Source organism: Equus quagga, chromosome 19 (genome assembly GCF_021613505.1).
Source record: "Equus quagga isolate Etosha38 chromosome 19, UCLA_HA_Equagga_1.0, whole genome shotgun sequence".
In the NCBI taxonomy this organism is placed as follows: Eukaryota; Metazoa; Chordata; class Mammalia; order Perissodactyla; family Equidae; genus Equus; species Equus quagga.
Genome location: NC_060285.1, coordinates 13231120 through 13248416, shown reverse-complemented (window position 1 = coordinate 13248416; position 17297 = coordinate 13231120). Strand labels below are relative to the sequence as shown.

General features: G+C 60.0%; 1 protein-coding gene across 5 annotated transcripts in view; it reads left to right on the top strand.

Moving 5' to 3' along the window:
* TOM1 (target of myb1 membrane trafficking protein) overlaps nt 1-16515 on the top strand; it is a 40590-nt gene extending 24075 nt beyond the window's left edge. For 2 of the 5 annotated variants that reach the window (XM_046646254.1, XM_046646257.1), the window contains 10 exons: nt 68-184; nt 2495-2628; nt 4935-4968; nt 5352-5445; nt 6182-6302; nt 10142-10217; nt 12826-12879; nt 14349-14408; nt 15502-15541; nt 15628-16515. In XM_046646254.1, coding sequence (XP_046502210.1) covers nt 68-184; nt 2495-2628; nt 4935-4968; nt 5352-5445; nt 6182-6302; nt 10142-10217; nt 12826-12879; nt 14349-14408; nt 15502-15541; nt 15628-15782 — 885 coding nt within the window. In that variant the 3' untranslated portion in view covers nt 15783-16515. The remainder of the gene's footprint in view (nt 1-67; nt 185-2494; nt 2629-4934; nt 4969-5351; nt 5446-6181; nt 6303-10141; nt 10218-12825; nt 12880-14348; nt 14409-15501; nt 15542-15627) is intronic. The other 3 variants (XM_046646256.1, XM_046646258.1, XM_046646255.1) reach the window with 2 other exon arrangements.
* Nucleotides 16516-17297: the final 782 nt, after the last annotated feature.

Genomic DNA, 17297 nt, shown 5'->3' with positions numbered 1-17297 from the left:
TGCATCCCTGTGTGTGGCAATGGCTCGGGACTCTTGGCCTCTGTCACAGGGTCCACGTGTGTTTCAGATTGGGAAGCTGCGCAGCGAGCTGGAGATGGTGAGCGGGAATGTGAGGGTGATGTCAGAGATGCTGACGGAGCTGGTGCCCACCGAGGCAGAGCCCGCAGACCTGGAGCTGCTACAGGTGAGCAAGCATACCCCCAGGTTCAGCCTCCCCCCGCCCCAGGTGACTTCTTGCTCGTTTGCCCGCACACATTTCTTCCCAACCCCCACTGCAGCTCTCATGGCTTCCTCTGAACTCCTTGGTCACAGTGGGGGGTGTTAAAGCCGGGGACTTTGGGCTCCATCAGGTTGGAATTCGGGGCTCTCTCACTTTCTGGTTTGAACAAAATAGCCCCTCTTACCTCAGCTTCCTCATCTGTACGATTGCCCTAATAATAGCCTTTGTGGTACAAGTTTGACATGAGAATTAAGTAAGGTTTTGCATGTTCCTCTTTCAGAATAGCTTCCAATAAAAGGTATTGAGAAAAAGCTGGAAGGCGAGGTTTCCACCTTCAGAATATGAAGCTTAGCAGGCAGGCGTGAGAGAGCAGAGCCAGCTTTGAGATGAAGGAGCACTGGTCTTGGGGAGCTGAGGCAGGTGGGGTTTTGCTCCTGAGTGTCCCACAATAGTCCCATGGTTCCCAGCGGGGAACCACTGGAGCAGAAGGGACTATATTTGGAGAAAGGCATCCTCCCAGTGGAGGCCAGTTCATAGAGATGTCAGAGACCCCAAGGCCCAAGAGTCACCTGAACCCACGAGGGACAGAGTGTTGGTGTGATTGTCTCATGTCTTATCTGTCCCCTGCTGGGCCTCAGGCTCCTTGCAGGCAGGGCTGTCTCGTGCTGTGCCTAACTACGCTGACACGGGGTACTTGCTCAGGGGTCCTTACCGCCTAGGGGGAGTAAAGTCGGAGTCTCAGGGTGGAACGAACACATGAATGCAAAGAGTAAGTGAGGCCTTCTGAGAGCAGCTCGGGCGGGTTGGGAAGCAGCGGGATTGCTGCAGCGCATTTCCTGTGTCCAAGCCCAGGCCAGGCAGGTGTGAGCGATTTCGGGGACTGAGAAGCTGGAGCTGGCGGCCAGGGTTGACAGGATAGCCATTTGTGTGCATCGAGCACTTCCCACATGCCAGCTGCTGGTGTGGACACCTGACAGACATCCATTCACTTAATCCTCACCGCCCCCATGAGGTTAGGACTCTTACCATTTCCAGGTCAGCAAACTGAGGCAAGGAGAGGTCATGTGGTATGCCCAGGGTCATGAGGCTGGTAAGCAGCAGAGGTAGGATCTGAACACAGGGCCCTGCTCCACCCGCTGCTCTTCTGCTCTTGAGAGGGGCGGGCAAGGAAGTGGAAACAAACCACAAGTGTGCTTGGTCATGGAGGAAGAGAGGGGAGGCCCGCAGGGTGTTGAAGGTCGCTCATGCCTGCCTTGCCCCACGCTCAAGGTGGGTGAGGAAATTCCAGAAGAATGCCTGGCCTAGGAGGGGGTGGGTAACAGGGTCCAAAATGGAACCAAAGTCAATTTTGGGGCAGTACCTCATCTTAATGCCTCCAGCAGAAAAGTGCTGGCATGTGGCCACAGTCAGCAATGCCTGCCGTCCGTCTGGACCTCAAGACCAGGACGCAGCCACCCGTCCACCTGGTGGCAGGAGCCCGAAGGAAGAAACACTCAGTCTTACAAATGAAAAACCTGTAATGCTATGGCTCTTGGTTTTTTTTCCGCAACATGTTTAAATATATAACCCTTACTGACTAAAAGTCTGTCAGTGACATGGCAAGTATATGTAATTTGGGTTCCTGGGACCGAAAAAGAGCATTAGTGGAAAACTGGTGACACCGTGTGGAGTCTAGTTTAGTCAATAGCATTGAACGAATGTTCATGTCTTGGTTTTGACAAATGCCAAACTAAGAAGCAGCCGGGGGAAGGGTTTACAGGAACTCTGTATTGTACTATCTTGGCAACTTTTCTGTAAATCTCAAATTATTCCCGAATAAAAAGGATTAAGAAATTAGTGAGAATAACGAGGCAGAAATCCAGAGACGGGGTTCGTGGATAGTAGTGGAGTCAGCTGGTTCATTTTACGCTCTGGCTGCCGAAGACCCCGGTCCACCCGGGGGAGCTACAGTTTGTCCAGCCAGCCCCCTGCAGTCTCAGTGTTTCCCCTGAGCAGAGATGGCAGCAGGAACCTCATTCTCAAATCTGCACGGAGCCAGGTTAAACCAGCAACGCCGTTGAACACAGTGTTGTCCCCTGTGTGCTGAATGTCGGTGTAGAACACTGAGAAGTGGAATTCACATGCTCGTTTGTAGACCCCAAAGCCGTTCTGTGGAACTTGAAGTCCAGTCTGGGGACCTCTCCCTCCCAGGCACGCCCGGGGGCTGCACATCAGTGAGGGATGGCCTCACTCTGGCTCCAGTGGCCGTGGTTGAACCCCTCCCTCCCTCCGCAGGAGCTCAACCGGACGTGCCGAGCCATGCAGCAGCGGGTCCTGGAGCTCATCCCCCGCATCGCCAACGAGCAGCTGACGGAGGAGCTGCTCATCGTCAACGACAATCTCAACAACGTGTTCCTGCGCCACGAACGGTAGCCCCACCGCCTCCCCCGGCCTCTGTCCGCCTGCCCCAGCCTTCTCCCTCCCCTGGTTCCTGCTTCCCTGGTTCACACCTCCCAAACAGCACGCCTGCCCTCCAGTCCGTGTGCCCTCAGCTGTCTTCTTCCCGCGCGAACGCCCAGCCTTCCACCCACCTCCCCTCTCCTTCCAGAGTTCGCCCTGCCGCCCGTGCCCCTGCATCCAGCCCCGGAGACGGCAGCGGCGGTGGCTGCGAGCATGGGCCTGCAGCCACACAGTCCTGGTTCTGTCTGTGCTCACTGCACCTCTGCCCGGCCCTGGGCCTTGGATGAGTTACTTGACTTAATTAGTGCTCTTTGACTGTAAGCTACACACAGCGTTTCTGGCTCACTTAAGCAGGAAAAGAATTTGTTAGGAGAATAGCCTTCATTAAAGGGATAGCTTTCAGAATCCACAGAAGAGGGGCCGGCCTGGTGGCGCAGCGGTTAAGTATGCACATTGTGCTTTGGCGGCCCGGGGTTCACCGGTTCAGATCCCGGGTGCGGACATGGCACTGCTTGGCATGCCTTGCTGTGATAGGCGTCCCACGTATAAAGTAGAGGAAGATGTTAGCTCAGGGCCAGTCTTCCTCAGCAAAAGGAGGAGGATTGGCAGCAGATGTTAGCTCAGGGCTAATCTTCCTCAAAAAAAAAAAAAGAATCCACAGAAGAGTAAAACAGTGAGGCCACACACCAAAGCAGGAAGGACAGATCCCAGGGTGGTTCAGGGGTCCCCACAGCAGAATCTCCTGGGCCATGACCCCAGGGTGTCACCATCAATAAGTGGCATGCAAACGCCTGCCCTCCTCAGGTTTTTGTGTCCTAGAGTCAGCTCCCAAGAGAACTCTGGGTGGCTCAGCTTCCTTATGCCCACCTGTCGGGGGCAGGGAGAAGCCCCATGATGGCAATCCCACCAGGATCACAGGAAATGGAGCAAGAGCAGTTCCCAGAGAAGCGCTTAGATCTGTTTCAGAAGAAGGGAGAAGGGTGCTGGGCCTGCAGGGCAACATGTCCCCACACGTTCTCTGCATCTGTAAGACGAAGCTTAGGGTTCTTGTAGGTAACAGAGTCCACGCAACAACGCCTGTCAAGCGCTCAGCCATCAGGGTGTCTGGGACAGTTATCCCTGCCTCCTCCAGCCCCTTGTTCATGTTGTAGCTTTATCCATCGCAGACACTTGGTGTGTGATTCTGAATCAGTCAAGAGTGGGCTGGGGCTGCTGCTGACCACATCTGCCTGGCCTCTCCTGTTCCGTTGCCCGGTGGCATTAAGAGTGCCCTCCCTGGAATTATGTTAAGTGAAATAAGCCAGCGAGAGAAAGATAATCTGTGTATGACTCCACTCATATGAGGAATTTAAAATTATGGACTAAGAACAGTTTAGTGGATACCAGGGGAAAGGTGGGGTGGGGGGTGGGCACAAAGGGTGAAGTGGTGCACCTGCAACATGACTGACAAACATTAATGTACAACTGAAATTTCACAAGTTTGTAACCTATCATTAACTCAATTAAAAAAGAAAAAAAAAAGAGTGCCCTCCCTGCCATTCTGGGCTGTGAGCTGTGAGGTGGCCCCAGGGCCTGATCTAGGGGTGACTGGGACCCCTCTGACACCCACAGTCGTCAGGCCTGGCATTTGCCTGATGCTTTCCAGTTCTCAGTCACTCATGCTCAGTGTCCGCCTGACCCTCACACCTGGGAGGCAGGTTCCACTGTCACCCCCTTCTTAATAGACAAGGAAACTGAAGTTCAGAAGTGATGTAATTTACCCAACGTCACACAATAAGTGACAGGGCCAGGACTGCAACAGATCCCAGACTAAGGTCGTCTGGGTCCACCCCCCCAGCCCCTCAGCCTGTCTGGGGTAGTCTCAGGGCCTCCATAAAGCAGTGTGAGGAGTGCGTGTATGCCTTACACCACTTTAGAGAGCCGGTGACACACACCCAAGTGCACAAGTATATAATCCAAGTGTTACAAAACAGCACATCCCCCAGCTGTGTGCAGTGCAGCCCCGTTTTCTTTGCTGTTCTAGTCTGTTCATGTGTGTGCTCCATGCCAGCTGTGACTAAGGCGGCTAGGTAATTGATAATCAGGTTGAGACACTCTTGCAAGTGAAAGCCAGGCACCGTTCGTAATTCCCGGGACAGCAGGCATGAACTGGGTCTGTCACCCTGACTGTGACCCCCGCGTGCACATGGAGCCCCACTGTGGGAAAGCTCTGCGGGCTGTGCTGAGGGGCCACTCCCAGTCCCGCTCCCTGACTCGAGTCTTTTCCATCTTCCAGGTTTGAACGGTTCCGAACAGGCCAGAGCGCCAAGGTAAACAGCTGCTTCTGGGTGACTAGACGTGCCTGTGAGCGGGAAGAGGGAGGGCTGTGCTCGCCTGCCTCCGCGGACACCCCGGACAGGATGTGCCTTCCGCTCAGGCTCACGGAGAAGGCCCTTCTAACTTTACGTCACTGTCCCTTCAGCGTAAATAAGGCTCTGCCACCAGCTGATGCCCAGGGCTCTTCCCACCCTCTCAGGGTGCAGCGGAGCTAGAGGCCCAGGACAGGAAGAAAGACCCCCTGGCTCCCAGTAGTAGCTGCCGGGGGCCTTGTTGACAAGTCCGCAGGCGAAGACTGCAGGTGCCCGTGCCTCAGGGCAGAAGGGAAGGAGACTGCAGGCAGGGAGGATGATGGTGGCATCTCCCTTTCCCCCAGGCCCCAAGTGAGGCCGAGGCGGCGGCTGACCTGATGGACATGGGCCCTGACCCAGCAGCCACCAGCAGCCTCTCGTCCCAGCTGGCGGGAATGAGTAAGTGCCGTGTGGGGGCTCTGGCCAAGGGCACGTGGTGGTACTTTGGGCACGCCTGCAGTACTGGGCTGCCCTCCTGTTCTACAGCTGGAGCTGGGGCATCAGCAGCAGAATGTCAGCCCAGACCCCACCTCACCAGAGTCCCGAGCTGCGTCCTGCTGCAGGGTTGAGAACCAGGGACCAAACATGTGGCACTCTCCCTCGCAGCCTCACAGCTCCCGAGCCCCCTCAGGTCCCCGAAATCCCGCTGTTCTGCGACTGCCCTCGACACCGAGTTAGTTCCCCATGGCCTGAGCCATCTGGGTGGGCATGGGAGGTGACTTGGACGTCCTGTGCCCCTCTTTGCTCCTCTGCGTCAAGGGCAGGAATGGGCCCTTCCTTCCAGGTCGTCATGAGGACTGAGTGAGCTCATGCAGGAAACAGGTAGAGACCGGTGCCAGGCCCAGGGCACCTCCGGATACGTGTTAGCAGTCCTTACTGTCAGCATGACTAGTTTTAACATTGTTGACTGCCTGCTTTGTGCCAAGCGCTAGGAATAATTGAGAGAGGAAGTGACATGCCCACAGTCCCTCAGCCAGCAGGTGGCCTGTCCCATCCATTCGCTCACCCTGTCCACCCTGCTCCCTGCCGCTCCTCCAGAGCTGGCCCTGGGCCTGGCAGGCAGCAGCTCGGCCACTGCTCAGTGTGTACAGGGCCAGCCGGGCGGACCCTTCACATGTCCTTTCTGTCCCCGCAGACCTGGGCTCCAGCAGCGTGAGGGCTGGCCTGCAGTCTCTGGAGGCCTCTGGCCGCCTGGAAGACGAGTTTGACATGTTTGCGCTGACACGGGGCAGCTCGCTCGCTGACCAACGGAAAGAGTGAGTGGCTGGGCCCCCCGGCTCCCTGCAGTCTGGGCTGCTCCACACCAGAGGAGAGCCTCTCTCCAGTCCCGGAACTCTGCCTGCTGGTGGGCACACCGTGCAGAAGGAAGGGCACCTGCCTGCACCTTCTCAGGAGGGCAGGCTTCCTATCCCCGAGTCAGCCCCACATGGCCCGAGGAGCCCTGTGGCTGAGTGGTGGACTGCATGCCCCACAGGTGGGCTGGATGGAGAAGGGACGCCCAAGGTTGACGAGCAGCTATGTGCCACAATCTTACCTAGTCTGATCAGATGAGGAGACTGAGGTACTGAGAGGCTGAGTCAACTGCCCCTGGTCGGGCAGCTAATGTTTGACAGTGCTGGGTTGGGAACCCAGGGCTGGTTCTGAAACCTAGTGTCCCCAGCCCAACCCAGCACCCCACTGCTCTGTACACCACGTACTGCCCTCTGGGGCAGGGGGGAAGGTTCCTGATAAGTCCTCAGGGGCATGTCCGGTCATTTCTGAGGTTGTATAGCCATCCTTGATTTCCAGAGAATTCCCTGTTGCCCACTCAGGTCCGCCCGCTCTGCCTTGGGCACTGCCCATTCTCAGGGAGATGCTTTTGGCAGCCAAGGCTCCTGGCCGAGTGTCCGCCAGGGCCGGCTCCCTGCTGCAACGTCCCGGGACTGGCTCCACACAGGCCTGTCAGGGAAGCAGTTTGCTTGGGGTGGTTGTCAGCGCTTTGCTTATGACCTTTGGGCTGAGCTGTGGGCAGCCAGGCTGTATAGCCAAAGAAAGCTCTGGATTAAGGGACCTTCCCAGCAGACTCTTGGCTCCTTAGCGGGCATCCTGGTGTCTTTGGGAACTGTCCATGGGCCTCCAGAGGGCCCAGGGATACCCTCTCCACTCTGGCAAATCCAGGTCAAGTGTGACAGGCTGCCACCAGCGGGGCGTGGGGTTGCTCACAGCCCTGCCCACTGGCCAGGCAGCCTAGCTGTAAGCCACATCTTTAGTCTGGGACGGGTCTGTACTCCCAAGTCCAGGTGCCCTGGGACCAGCAGTTCACGGTTGCCATGGGGTTAGGAGCACTGGGAGGCTGCTGTGCCAGTGGAGGCTAATGAGTCATGTGGGATTTGTAGCTGGTGGGGGGCGGGGGTTTGGCCTGGCTCGCCAGCCTGGCTGAGACTTGCTGTTGCACCATCACTCATTTGGGGAGTGGGGCCCTGAGGGACAGAGGGACGTGCACACGGACCACTGCCGTGCTATCCTAAGTGCTGTCCTGGAGGGTGTAGCAGGCCCTGCAGACACAGAGGAGGTGGCGTGCAATTCTGCAGAGGGTGCTTAGAGCTGGGCACTGGGGCGGAGGAAGTCAAGGTGGTGTTTCAGGCCATGGGAACGGCGTATGCAGAAGCTCGGAGGCAGGGAGAGCCTGAGACGGGGATGGGCAGACGTGCTGGAACAACATTGTGTCCTTCTCAGGCCCTGGTTCTCCAGCAGGCCCTCCCTGGGGATTGGTTTCCACCCCAGCAGAAAGCGCAGGCAGGGACAAAGTGCGCCCTAGCATGGGGTTCCTCTTTCCTTTGTTCTCCTGCCTGGCTGTCCCTCCCTTACACTCGGCTGCATCTTCTAGCCCTGGTCACCTGGCTGGCCTTTGGACTGTCCACCTTGCCCTGTCCTCTGAGGTTCTTGGACTCTCCAAGGCCTTTTCTGCCCACCTGGTATCTGGCCCATGCCTCCCTCTGACCCGCGCCGCCTCTGCCTCTGTTCACCGGGAAGCCAGCTCCCTGTCAGCCCCTCCCTTTCTGCCCCAGCCCCGACCACAGCTCACATGGTCACTGCCCCTCCCACTGGCCAGGCCCTTCCACTTGGGAGCCAAGGAGAGCAATGGGGGCCTCTGGGCCAGCCCGAGCCAGGGGCACCTTAGCCAGGCTTTGCCAGAGCAAGGGTGCTCTTCGTCAGCTTCTTCCACATCACTGTCCTGGGGACACGCTCCACCTCCTCCCAGTGCCACTGTGTCTTCTCCAAGAACAACTTCTCAAGTGGTCCCAGGTTCTGCCCTGCCCACCAGCCTGGCTGGGACCATCTGAGGAGCAGCCCTCCTCCCTCCTGCGCTGGGCGTGGGGCAGCAGACCCCTGGCCCGGGCTCTGCAGCCCCATGGGGGCCACGTGGGCTTCCTCCATCAGGGCTGTGCTCAGCCTCCACTCCTGCAGGCAGGGTCCCCTGGTCTGCCAAGCTGGCCTTCGGGGGCTTTGCGGGCATGAGAGAGGCGAAAGCAGAGGGCTGGGGAGTAATTAGGACAGAACATGCAGTTCCTCTGAGCGAAGGGAGCGTCAGTGTCTCTATGTTCCTAGGCTAGACATGCCTTGTTCTGCCTTTTCCTCACGCACTTGCCATGTCTGGAATGCGGGGCCAGCAGCGTGGCTGCTTCCATACCCTGGTGAGCAGGCCTTCCCAGGGTCAGGACACATTGCTCAGTCTTTGGCATCACTTCCTCCTCGCCAGCTGCTGTTGCCCAGATTTAGCCAAGGACACTAGGCTGCTCCCCAGAAGGGCAAGGGCACACCCCACCCCCGGCCACCCTGGCTTTCAGGCTGGCTCCAGCATGGCCCTGCACGCAGTCCCCAGCCCACTTGCCATGGACAAACGAGCTAATGGCCACACTCCTCTGGCTCAGTCCACGGCCCGTGGGAAGGGGCGGGCATCAGTGCTCTTCAAAATGACTGCCTGGGAATCTGGGGGTCTCATTCAAGAGGCCCCTTTAAGTGCTGGTTCATCTCATTCCCAGGAAGGCAACTTGGCATTGCAAGAGTTAAAAGTGATGTGGCCCCAGGTCCAGAAGCCTCGAGTGGACCAGCCCTGGCTTCAGCAGGGTGCACGGTGCTCCTGGCCTGTACCTGGAGGGAGATCCTGGAATTCTGCGGCTCACTTCCTCACCCAAAGCTGGGCTGACCCAGCGTGAGCCCTCACCCCTTCCTGCTGGCGGTTCAGAGCTAGAGTAATGGCTCTCTCCAAGCATCCGGACTGTGTGCCAGCACCTCCCCTGGCCAGCCCCCGTCACCGCCAGAAGAGACAGCCCAGCCCCTCTCTAGCGCAGGTGTCCTCCCACTCCTTTTTTATTCCCTCGCTCCCCCTGAGACCACCACAAACGCAGCAAACACCTCCTTCCTGTGCTCATCTGCCAGGAGCTGCAGTGTCAGACCCTGCCCGTCCCAGCCCGTCAGCCTTGCATTTGCCCCCAGCTCCTGTCCTCCTACCCTGCCCAACTGGCATCCCCCGAGGACATTTAGAATCCCCCTCCCTGTGCCGCTGGGACAGGGAGGGGCGGGGAGATCTCATGCCAGACAGCCAGTGCGTGATGGCACACCCCACCGTCTGACGCTTGTTTCCGCAGCAGGGTGGAATTCCCCATTCAAATGCAACCTTCTCCAGAACAGTGGGTTATAGAATTATGACATGAGAGCTGCTCAAAAAAGGGCCTGCCGATTTGAATTCTGCATGAGTGTGAGGTCATTGGCGCTATTTCTCTTCCCTGGAGTCTGGCCAGATCTGGTGATAGCCCTTGGGGGTCTTGGTCTTGGTCTTTGGCCCGCAGCACCCTCGCCTCTCTTCTCCCTCGCTGCTGCCCGTCACGCAGGTCACACGTCTGATCCCAATTCCCTGAGGCAGGAAATGAGGCCCTCCCTACCATTCCCAGGCAGCCCTTCCTGGGGCCTGAGCCACCCTCGCCCAGGCACGACCCAGGTCTGCACCAGATGCGGGTCCCGCACCCCGCCCACCCGCTCCATCCTCAGAGAATCCGCTGGATGCCCAGTGCAGCAAGGGCAGCATCTCATGGGCATGGCGGCCTTTGTGTTTCAGGGTAAAATATGAAGCCCCCCAAGCAACGGATGGCCTGGCTGGAGCCCTGGATGCCCGGCAGCAGAACACCGGAGCGGTAAGCAGAGGGCCCTGCTGCCCGCCTGGGGCTGTGCAGAAGGACTGCCAGAGGGTGCTCGCCCGCCAGCCCCCGTGTGCTGGGCACTGGCTAACACGACCACAGCCCTCTCCCCATGTGGTTCTCCAGGTGGCCCTTTGTAGCTAATGTGATTATTCCCATTTCACAGCTGAGGAAACTTCGTCAGAGAGTTCGAGTCGTTTGCCCAAGTTCACACAGCAAGAAAGGGTCAGAGCTGAGTCAGGGAGCTGGAGTCCAGCAGCCTCAGTTCCCACCCCAGCTCCCCTTTCTACCAGCTGTGTGTTCTTAGGCAGATTGCTAACCTTTCTGACCCTCGGCTTCTCTGTCTGTACACTGAGGCTCAAAGGAGTGCCCTTGGTTTATAGTGGGATGCGGAGAGGGCGTATGGAAGGCGCCCGGTGCAGACTAGAGCTCAGTCACTGTGCTGCCTCACTGCCTCTCTGGAGACTGTTATTTGCAGGAGTGTGGACAGAGGGGGACAAGAGGACAGGCCCTCAAACCACAGGGAGGCATCCAAGTGTGTCATTTTGGTTTCATTTACTTGCTTGACTGTGTCCTGAGTGACAGCCACATGCCCGCACTGAGCACCCTGTGGGTGAGCCTCCCCCTCGGCGAGAGCTCCTAGTACAGTTCTCGCACCTCTCGAGCGGCTCTGGATGCCTTTCGGGCGGTGAGCATTGCCGTGCCAGCGAGCGGACAGAGCAGCTTCTCGGGAGGTGGTTAGAAACGGCAGGACCCAGGAGTTGGAGAGGCGGGGCCGTGAGGAGCATGACCCAGGAGAGGGCTGGTGATCGCACAGGGCTCTGAGGCCACGGCCGGACTGGGTGGTGCGAGACGAAGCCTGAGGGGCGACCGGAACCAGAGGCCTCAGGGGCAGCTGGGAGCACAGTGGGTTTCCTCCGCATGAGGGGGAAGCCGCAGACAGTCTTGAGCAGAGGGGACACTGTCTGACTTGGTTTTAGAAGGGTCATGCGTGGGAGCTGGAGAGACACGAGGAGGCTGTGGAAGCCGCCCAGTCCACTGGTGGAGAGTCCCAATGACTCCCATCTCAGGAGTCAGCCCCGCTCGGAACAGGGTGGGACCCAGAACACTGGAGGCAGGGCCAGCGACAGGGGGCAGAGGCCTCCTATGTGTTGTGCGACCTGCCACCCAGCAGAGCGCATCCCCGTGCCGTGTCCCAGCCTCCTGTCGTTTCTCCTTGTAAGTGGTCATTTGTCGAGTCTGTGCTCTGTGCCAGGCCCTGTGCTGCGTGCTCTATGTCCCCTCTTTACTGAGTCGTCACGCAGACCCTTACGGTGTATTGTTATCCCCTCTTCCTGATGAGAAAGCTGAGTCCCAGAGAGAGCTTAAGGGAGACACAGATGTGCCATCCTCAGCACGGGCCGGCGCACGGTGGTGTCGTCAATCTTCACAGCACTGCTGTGCCGCCGCCCCACCTGCACAGGAGACAGCCGAGGCTGGGCGCTGTGAGGGAGTTTGCCCAGAGTCTCACAGCCATGGGTCTGTCCTGCTCCGAAGCCAGCATTGGGAACAAGAACCCCAGAGGACCCGCGGGGCTCCAGGAGCAGGGCTGAGCGCCCCCTGCTCGGCCTGCCTTTCTGGCTCCAGGAATCTGGATGACTCCGACCGTCAGGAAGCCTGCTGAAAGCATTCCCTCGCAGGCCCTCGGCCTCTTGTGGGCTGAACTGACTCCACAGTCCAGCAGGCAGTAGTCCCAGCCAACGCTTCCTGTTGCAGTTGAGGGAGCCGCAGCCCAGAGATGGGTGTCACTGACCTAGGGGCACACAGCAACTAGGGGCATGACAAGAAGTAGAACCAGGCCTCCCGGCTCCTCCGCCGCCTTCAGTCAGCCCAGGGGGGAAGCACACGCATCTGCTGCAGGAAGGCAGGGCTGGCCAATTATCTCATTCTCTCTGTGAGGGGAGAGGGAGATAAGTGACCTCCACGAGATCAGGGTACAACCTTCTCAAAGCCATGTCAGCAACATCCGCTTCCGAGGTCCTGAAGCCTGGCTGGGTGGTACACTCTCCCACTGAGCCGTCAGCACGTGATTCCCAGCAGCCACGTGCGCGATGGAATCAAGCGCACCCTGTGGGCAGCTGGTGTTTGCCCCCGGGGTTCACAGCCCTGTGATGTGGGGTGCTGGACAACGAGTGCCAGGCCCTGTGCCAGGCCTATCAGGGTCGGGGAGGCCACATTCTCCTGTTTGCCCATCGATAAACAGGGCTCCTCAGCCTGGGCCGACCATCAGAATCCCATGTGAGCCAGGAAACTGGCTGATGGCCGCCCGCTCGGCCCTTGCTCAGGCCCGCCCTCGGAGACCATCCCGGAGAAGGGGGAGCAGCGCCCAGCTCACTCGGGGCCGAGTCCCAGCACCGCTACGGCTCACTCCACACTGAGACCCTCTGCTGCTTCCTGTCACCCCTCACCTGCCTGCACACCCAGCACACGCCTGCCTATGCACACACATGCGCGCACACGGGCCGCCTCAGTGGCGGCAAGCCTGCTGTTGGGGAAGGCTGCGGGCACACCTGCGGCCCTGGCCCTGCCCTTCCCACCACCCTCAGCGAGACCCTTTCTCACCCAGATGGGAGGCAGCAGCGAGAGGAGCCTCAGTGACTGGATGGTGAGACAAGGCATGGTGAGGAGGCCAGGCTGGCCGCCCGGGGAGCTGGGACTGCCACTCGCAGGGGCCCACCTGGTGGTGCTGTCGGAGAGAGCAGGACCCTCGGATCCAGAGGAGAGTGAGCGGTGCTGTGCGTGCCCAGGCAGCTAAGAGCCTGCTGGGCCCAACCCAGCGCTCACCACAGTCCTGCTCCCTCCACTGTTGCTTCCACGGCCCCTCAGCGCCCTCTTTCGGCTCCTGACTCGGAAGCAAGGCCCAGGCAGCCCCTCTGGAGCTGAGAGGTTCTGCGCCGAGCACCAGCAGAGAGCTGAGTGGGAGAGGGAGCTGGTGTGGGCGGCCCAGAGCACTTGATGCTGCTGCTGCTGCTACTGCTGCTGGGAAGTCGGCTCCTGCCTCCTCTCTGGGCTCTCCTGCTGCCCACTGGAGTCCTCAGGGGCTGGGGACAGCGCTTGGGGACTGAACTGGCTTGGTTGGAGAAAGATTCCCTCTCTTTCGCAAAGTAGCTCAGTGGTAACTAGTATTTCCTGAGCCTCTGCTCTGTGCCAGGCACTGCACTAAGCTCTCTATAGCCATCGTCTCAATGCTCAGCAACCCAGAGGGTAGGTACTGGTATCCTCTAAAGATGAGCGAAGTGAGGTTCAGAGAAGTTAGGTAACCTGCCCAGAATCACACTGTATTAAGGGGGCCAAGCCAGATTCCAGTCTCTCTGACTCCAAAATCTGTGCCCATAACCTCCAACTGGATTCTCCCACCGAAGAAGCTGGTAGAGAAGGAAGCCCCCAGGCCCTGTGCAGGGGCCTTTGTGGCAGAGCCTCCATCTTTGTGGCCCAAACTGAAATGTCCCCGTGCACAGCCACAGCCCAAGTCCACCAGCCTGGCCTCCTCTAGTCATCTTGGCACCTCCCTCCACTCTGGCCCTCTGCACCCCTTTCCGCCATGAACCCTGAGTCTGCAGAGGTGTGGGAGACCTGGCGGCCCCTGACCGGCAGTCTGCCCCTCTGCTCCTTGATGGCCGGCCCCTCCGTGGGCTTTGCACGTCCTTCTGTCAGACGCTCCTGAGCACCTGTGCAGAGGCCCTGCCCGGGCCCGTGCACAAAGCCCTTCCCTCCAGCCTAGAGCTCCCCAGCCTCGGCGTGTGGGAGCCAGGGATCCATTCTCTCCTCGGGACCCTGCTCCAGCTGTTCAGAGCCCCCTCCCTGTCCCCTGCTTAGCCTACTGGCCCTGCGCCCCCCTTGCCCACAGCCTGGCACAGTGGGCAGAACTGTGGGTCCCAGGCCCCTGAGCAGGAGCTGCCTTGGCGGGGATGCCAGGCTCTCTCACCCCCTCCAAAGGGGCAGGTCTGACAGGCCCCATTTTAGAAGTGCACAGGCTCAGGGATGGGTGACTGCCCCAGGCTACCCAGCCCGTGGACAGCGAGCTGGCAGGGCCTTTTGCCTTGTTCGCCAGCGCACTGCCCCGGCCTCATCCTCTGCCCTTCCTTCCAGATCCCCGTCACCCAGGCCTGCCTCATGGAGGACATCGAACAGTGGCTGTCCACTGACGTGGTAAGTCAGGGCCTGCCCAGCCCAGAGGCAGAGGCTCAGGCCCCCTCCTCGCCCACCTGACGGGGCTCCCGTTTTTCTCATGAGGAAGTGGCAAGGGGTACTGCTGTGAGGAGAGGGGCGTTAATGTAGGACACCTCAGCAGCTGGAAGTTCTCCTGCCACCCGCCCACCTCCTGGGTACTTCCCTTCAGAGGGGGCCTGGGCACCACACCCCTCGCAGCTGCTGGAACCTTCCCTCCCCAGACATTCTCCCACGCCAGGTCTAGGGTGTGAGCCCGCTGGAGAGGACAGGATGAGCTGAGGGTACCCGAGGACCCATGGTAGTGCTAAGCCCCGCTCCTGCGTGGCTCAGGTGGCCTCCCGCCACTCTCAGAGGGAAAGGCCATCAGCAGCCCCCTCCCACAGAGCAGGAACTGACCAGCAGCTGTGGCGAGGGCTGCTGCGCCCAGGAGGAGGCAGGCGGGGGCCCAGGCCGTCTCCAGAGCCCTGCCGCCCCCCAGCGAGCGGAAGGACGGCGTCAGCCTCGGCCTCCATTCAGGGCTTCCTCTTTGGGTGCCAGGGACCAAGTGCCTGGGCTCTGCCAGGCCAGAGGCTGCCTCTGCGCGCAGCTGACACCGTGTATCTGCCTGAGGTCAGGCCAGGGTCTATCTGCTTCTTCGGGTGGCAGAAGGCTCACCCCCTCCCCAGCCCCCAGCTTTAGCAAGCGTGGCCTCAGTCCCCGGGCACAGCCTCAGTCTCCGAGCATGGCTTCAGTCCCCAAGTGTGTCCTCAGTCTCGGAGCATGGCCTCAGTCCCTGGTGTCAGCCTTTCCACCATGAGGGCCCCTGGGCACCACACCCTGTGCCTGGCACTCTGTGTGTAGTATTCCGTTTTAGCTACCTGACAACCCTCTGAGTTTTTCCGGGCAAAAACCGAGGCTCGGAGAAGTCAGATGACACCTGGGGCCATGTAGCTCAGGAAGGGGTGAGCGGCCGAGGTTCAAGTCCTGGGGCCTCGCAGAGCCTGAGTCTGGAGCACTCCATGGTGGTCCCCGCCCACCGTGCCGGAAGGACTGCAGCTCTTCTGCAGCTAACCTCTGCCTCCTGCTTTCCCAGGGGAATGATGCCGAAGAGCCCAAGGGCGTCACCAGTGAAGGTAGGAGGCTCTGGCCCTGCACGCCCTGCACCCCCTGCCCCGCCCTGCAGCTTGGAGCCCACCTCCAGCCTGTCTCCTTCCTTTAGAGTTTGACAAGTTCCTGGAAGAACGGGCCAAAGCGGCCGATCGGTTGCCCAATCTCTCCAGCCCCTCCGCCACAGGGCCCCCGGGACCCCCTCCTGGCGCCGCCCCTCGAAAGAAGACCCAGGAGAAAGATGACGACATGCTGTTTGCCTTATGAGTGTGGGGTCTGGCACCCTGCAGCCCAGGCCACCCTGCTCCCACGCTCCTTGGCTGGGGCCCCTCTCCCTCCTTCGGTGTTAAGGCTGCTTTGGGGGCGGCTTGTTCCCCCTTCTCTCTTCCTTGAGGGTGGAGCTGACCCAGCTGCCGCTGGCTGTGCCGCCTGGGGGTGTGGGGAGGCCGCCAGATGAATTGGGGGAACAGGTCAGCTCTCCACTGGGATCCTGGCCACTCCTGCCTCCTTCCCCACCCCACCCGACCACTACGACTTTGCTGAGACTGAGGCCCAGGTGACCCTCGCTGGACCATCCCCAGAGGAGCCCTCTGCAGAGCCACCTTGCCAGTCGAGGCCTGGCTGGACACTGGAGACAGCAGAAGCTTCTGGCACAGCCTCTGGTCACTCCGTGCCCCTACCTCACGGAGCCCAAAGGCTTTGGCCAGCTGGTGGGGGCAGGGTGTGTGGCCCTCTGCTGAGCTGCACATGGTCCAGGTACGAAGCTGCACATGGTGGGGCGAGAGCACAGCAGCCCCAGGCTGCCAGAGGAGGCCCGGGACGCCTGGAACACCTGCGGCCCCACCACCTCCTCCACAGCCTCCTGCTCCAGCCCTCTTCTGTTCCTCCCGGACAGGCTCCCCTGGGCACTGGGCCCACCTACCTGCTGGTGATCTTGTACTGGGAGAGGTGCCTTTTGTGTCCCCAATTAAAGGTGGAAGACCACCCTGCTAGCACCGTTGTTCAGTCTCCAGGTGGGAAGTGAATTCTTGGCTCACCAGGGGCAGGGATTGCTTGGGCTGGGGGAGGCCGTCCAGGAGGGGGCGTCTGCAGATGGTACAGATGGAGAAGCAGGCCCGGGCCCGGCAGCACCTGTCACCAGGCACAGGCAGGTGCAGCTCTCACACCCCACAGGCTCCAGCCACGATGTGCCCTGCCAAGAGGCCCCTTGCTCTCCATCTGAGGGAGGTCCCTCCATCCTTGGGCATCTTTCCACTGCTGTTCCCTCTCAGGCCAGCTCCTGCTCTGCAGCAGGAGCACAGTGATCACCAGGAGGGGGCGCATGTGGCCGGTATGGGTGTGTTGGGAGCAGGGCGGTCTGGGCTGAAGCCCAGGCGCAGGCGCTGCTAGGCTCTCCACGGGCTCCTGGAATCCTCACGACTGCCCCGGCGAAGTGCAGTTGCCACCTCGTTCTACAGACAGAGTCTGTGACTTGGTGGGCCGTGTGAGCTGCCAGCTCAGACGAAAGGCACAGGCACAGCTGTTTATCGTGTGCTGGGCGCTGCCTCGTGCGTCACTGCCTTGTCCTCATTCCTTGGTGACGACACTGAGGCTCAGTTTGGATGACTTGGCACACAGCCGAGGAGCTGGCACAGGCCAGGCGCAGGCTGTCGGTTCTTGTCTCAGTCCATGGCTGCTCAGAGCCCCAGGCCTTCCGTGGTCTGGAATCGCCACGCCAGGCTCCCCAGAGTCACTGCCTGAGGCCCAGCCCTCGGGTGGAAGGGAACGGGGCTGGTGTGGGGC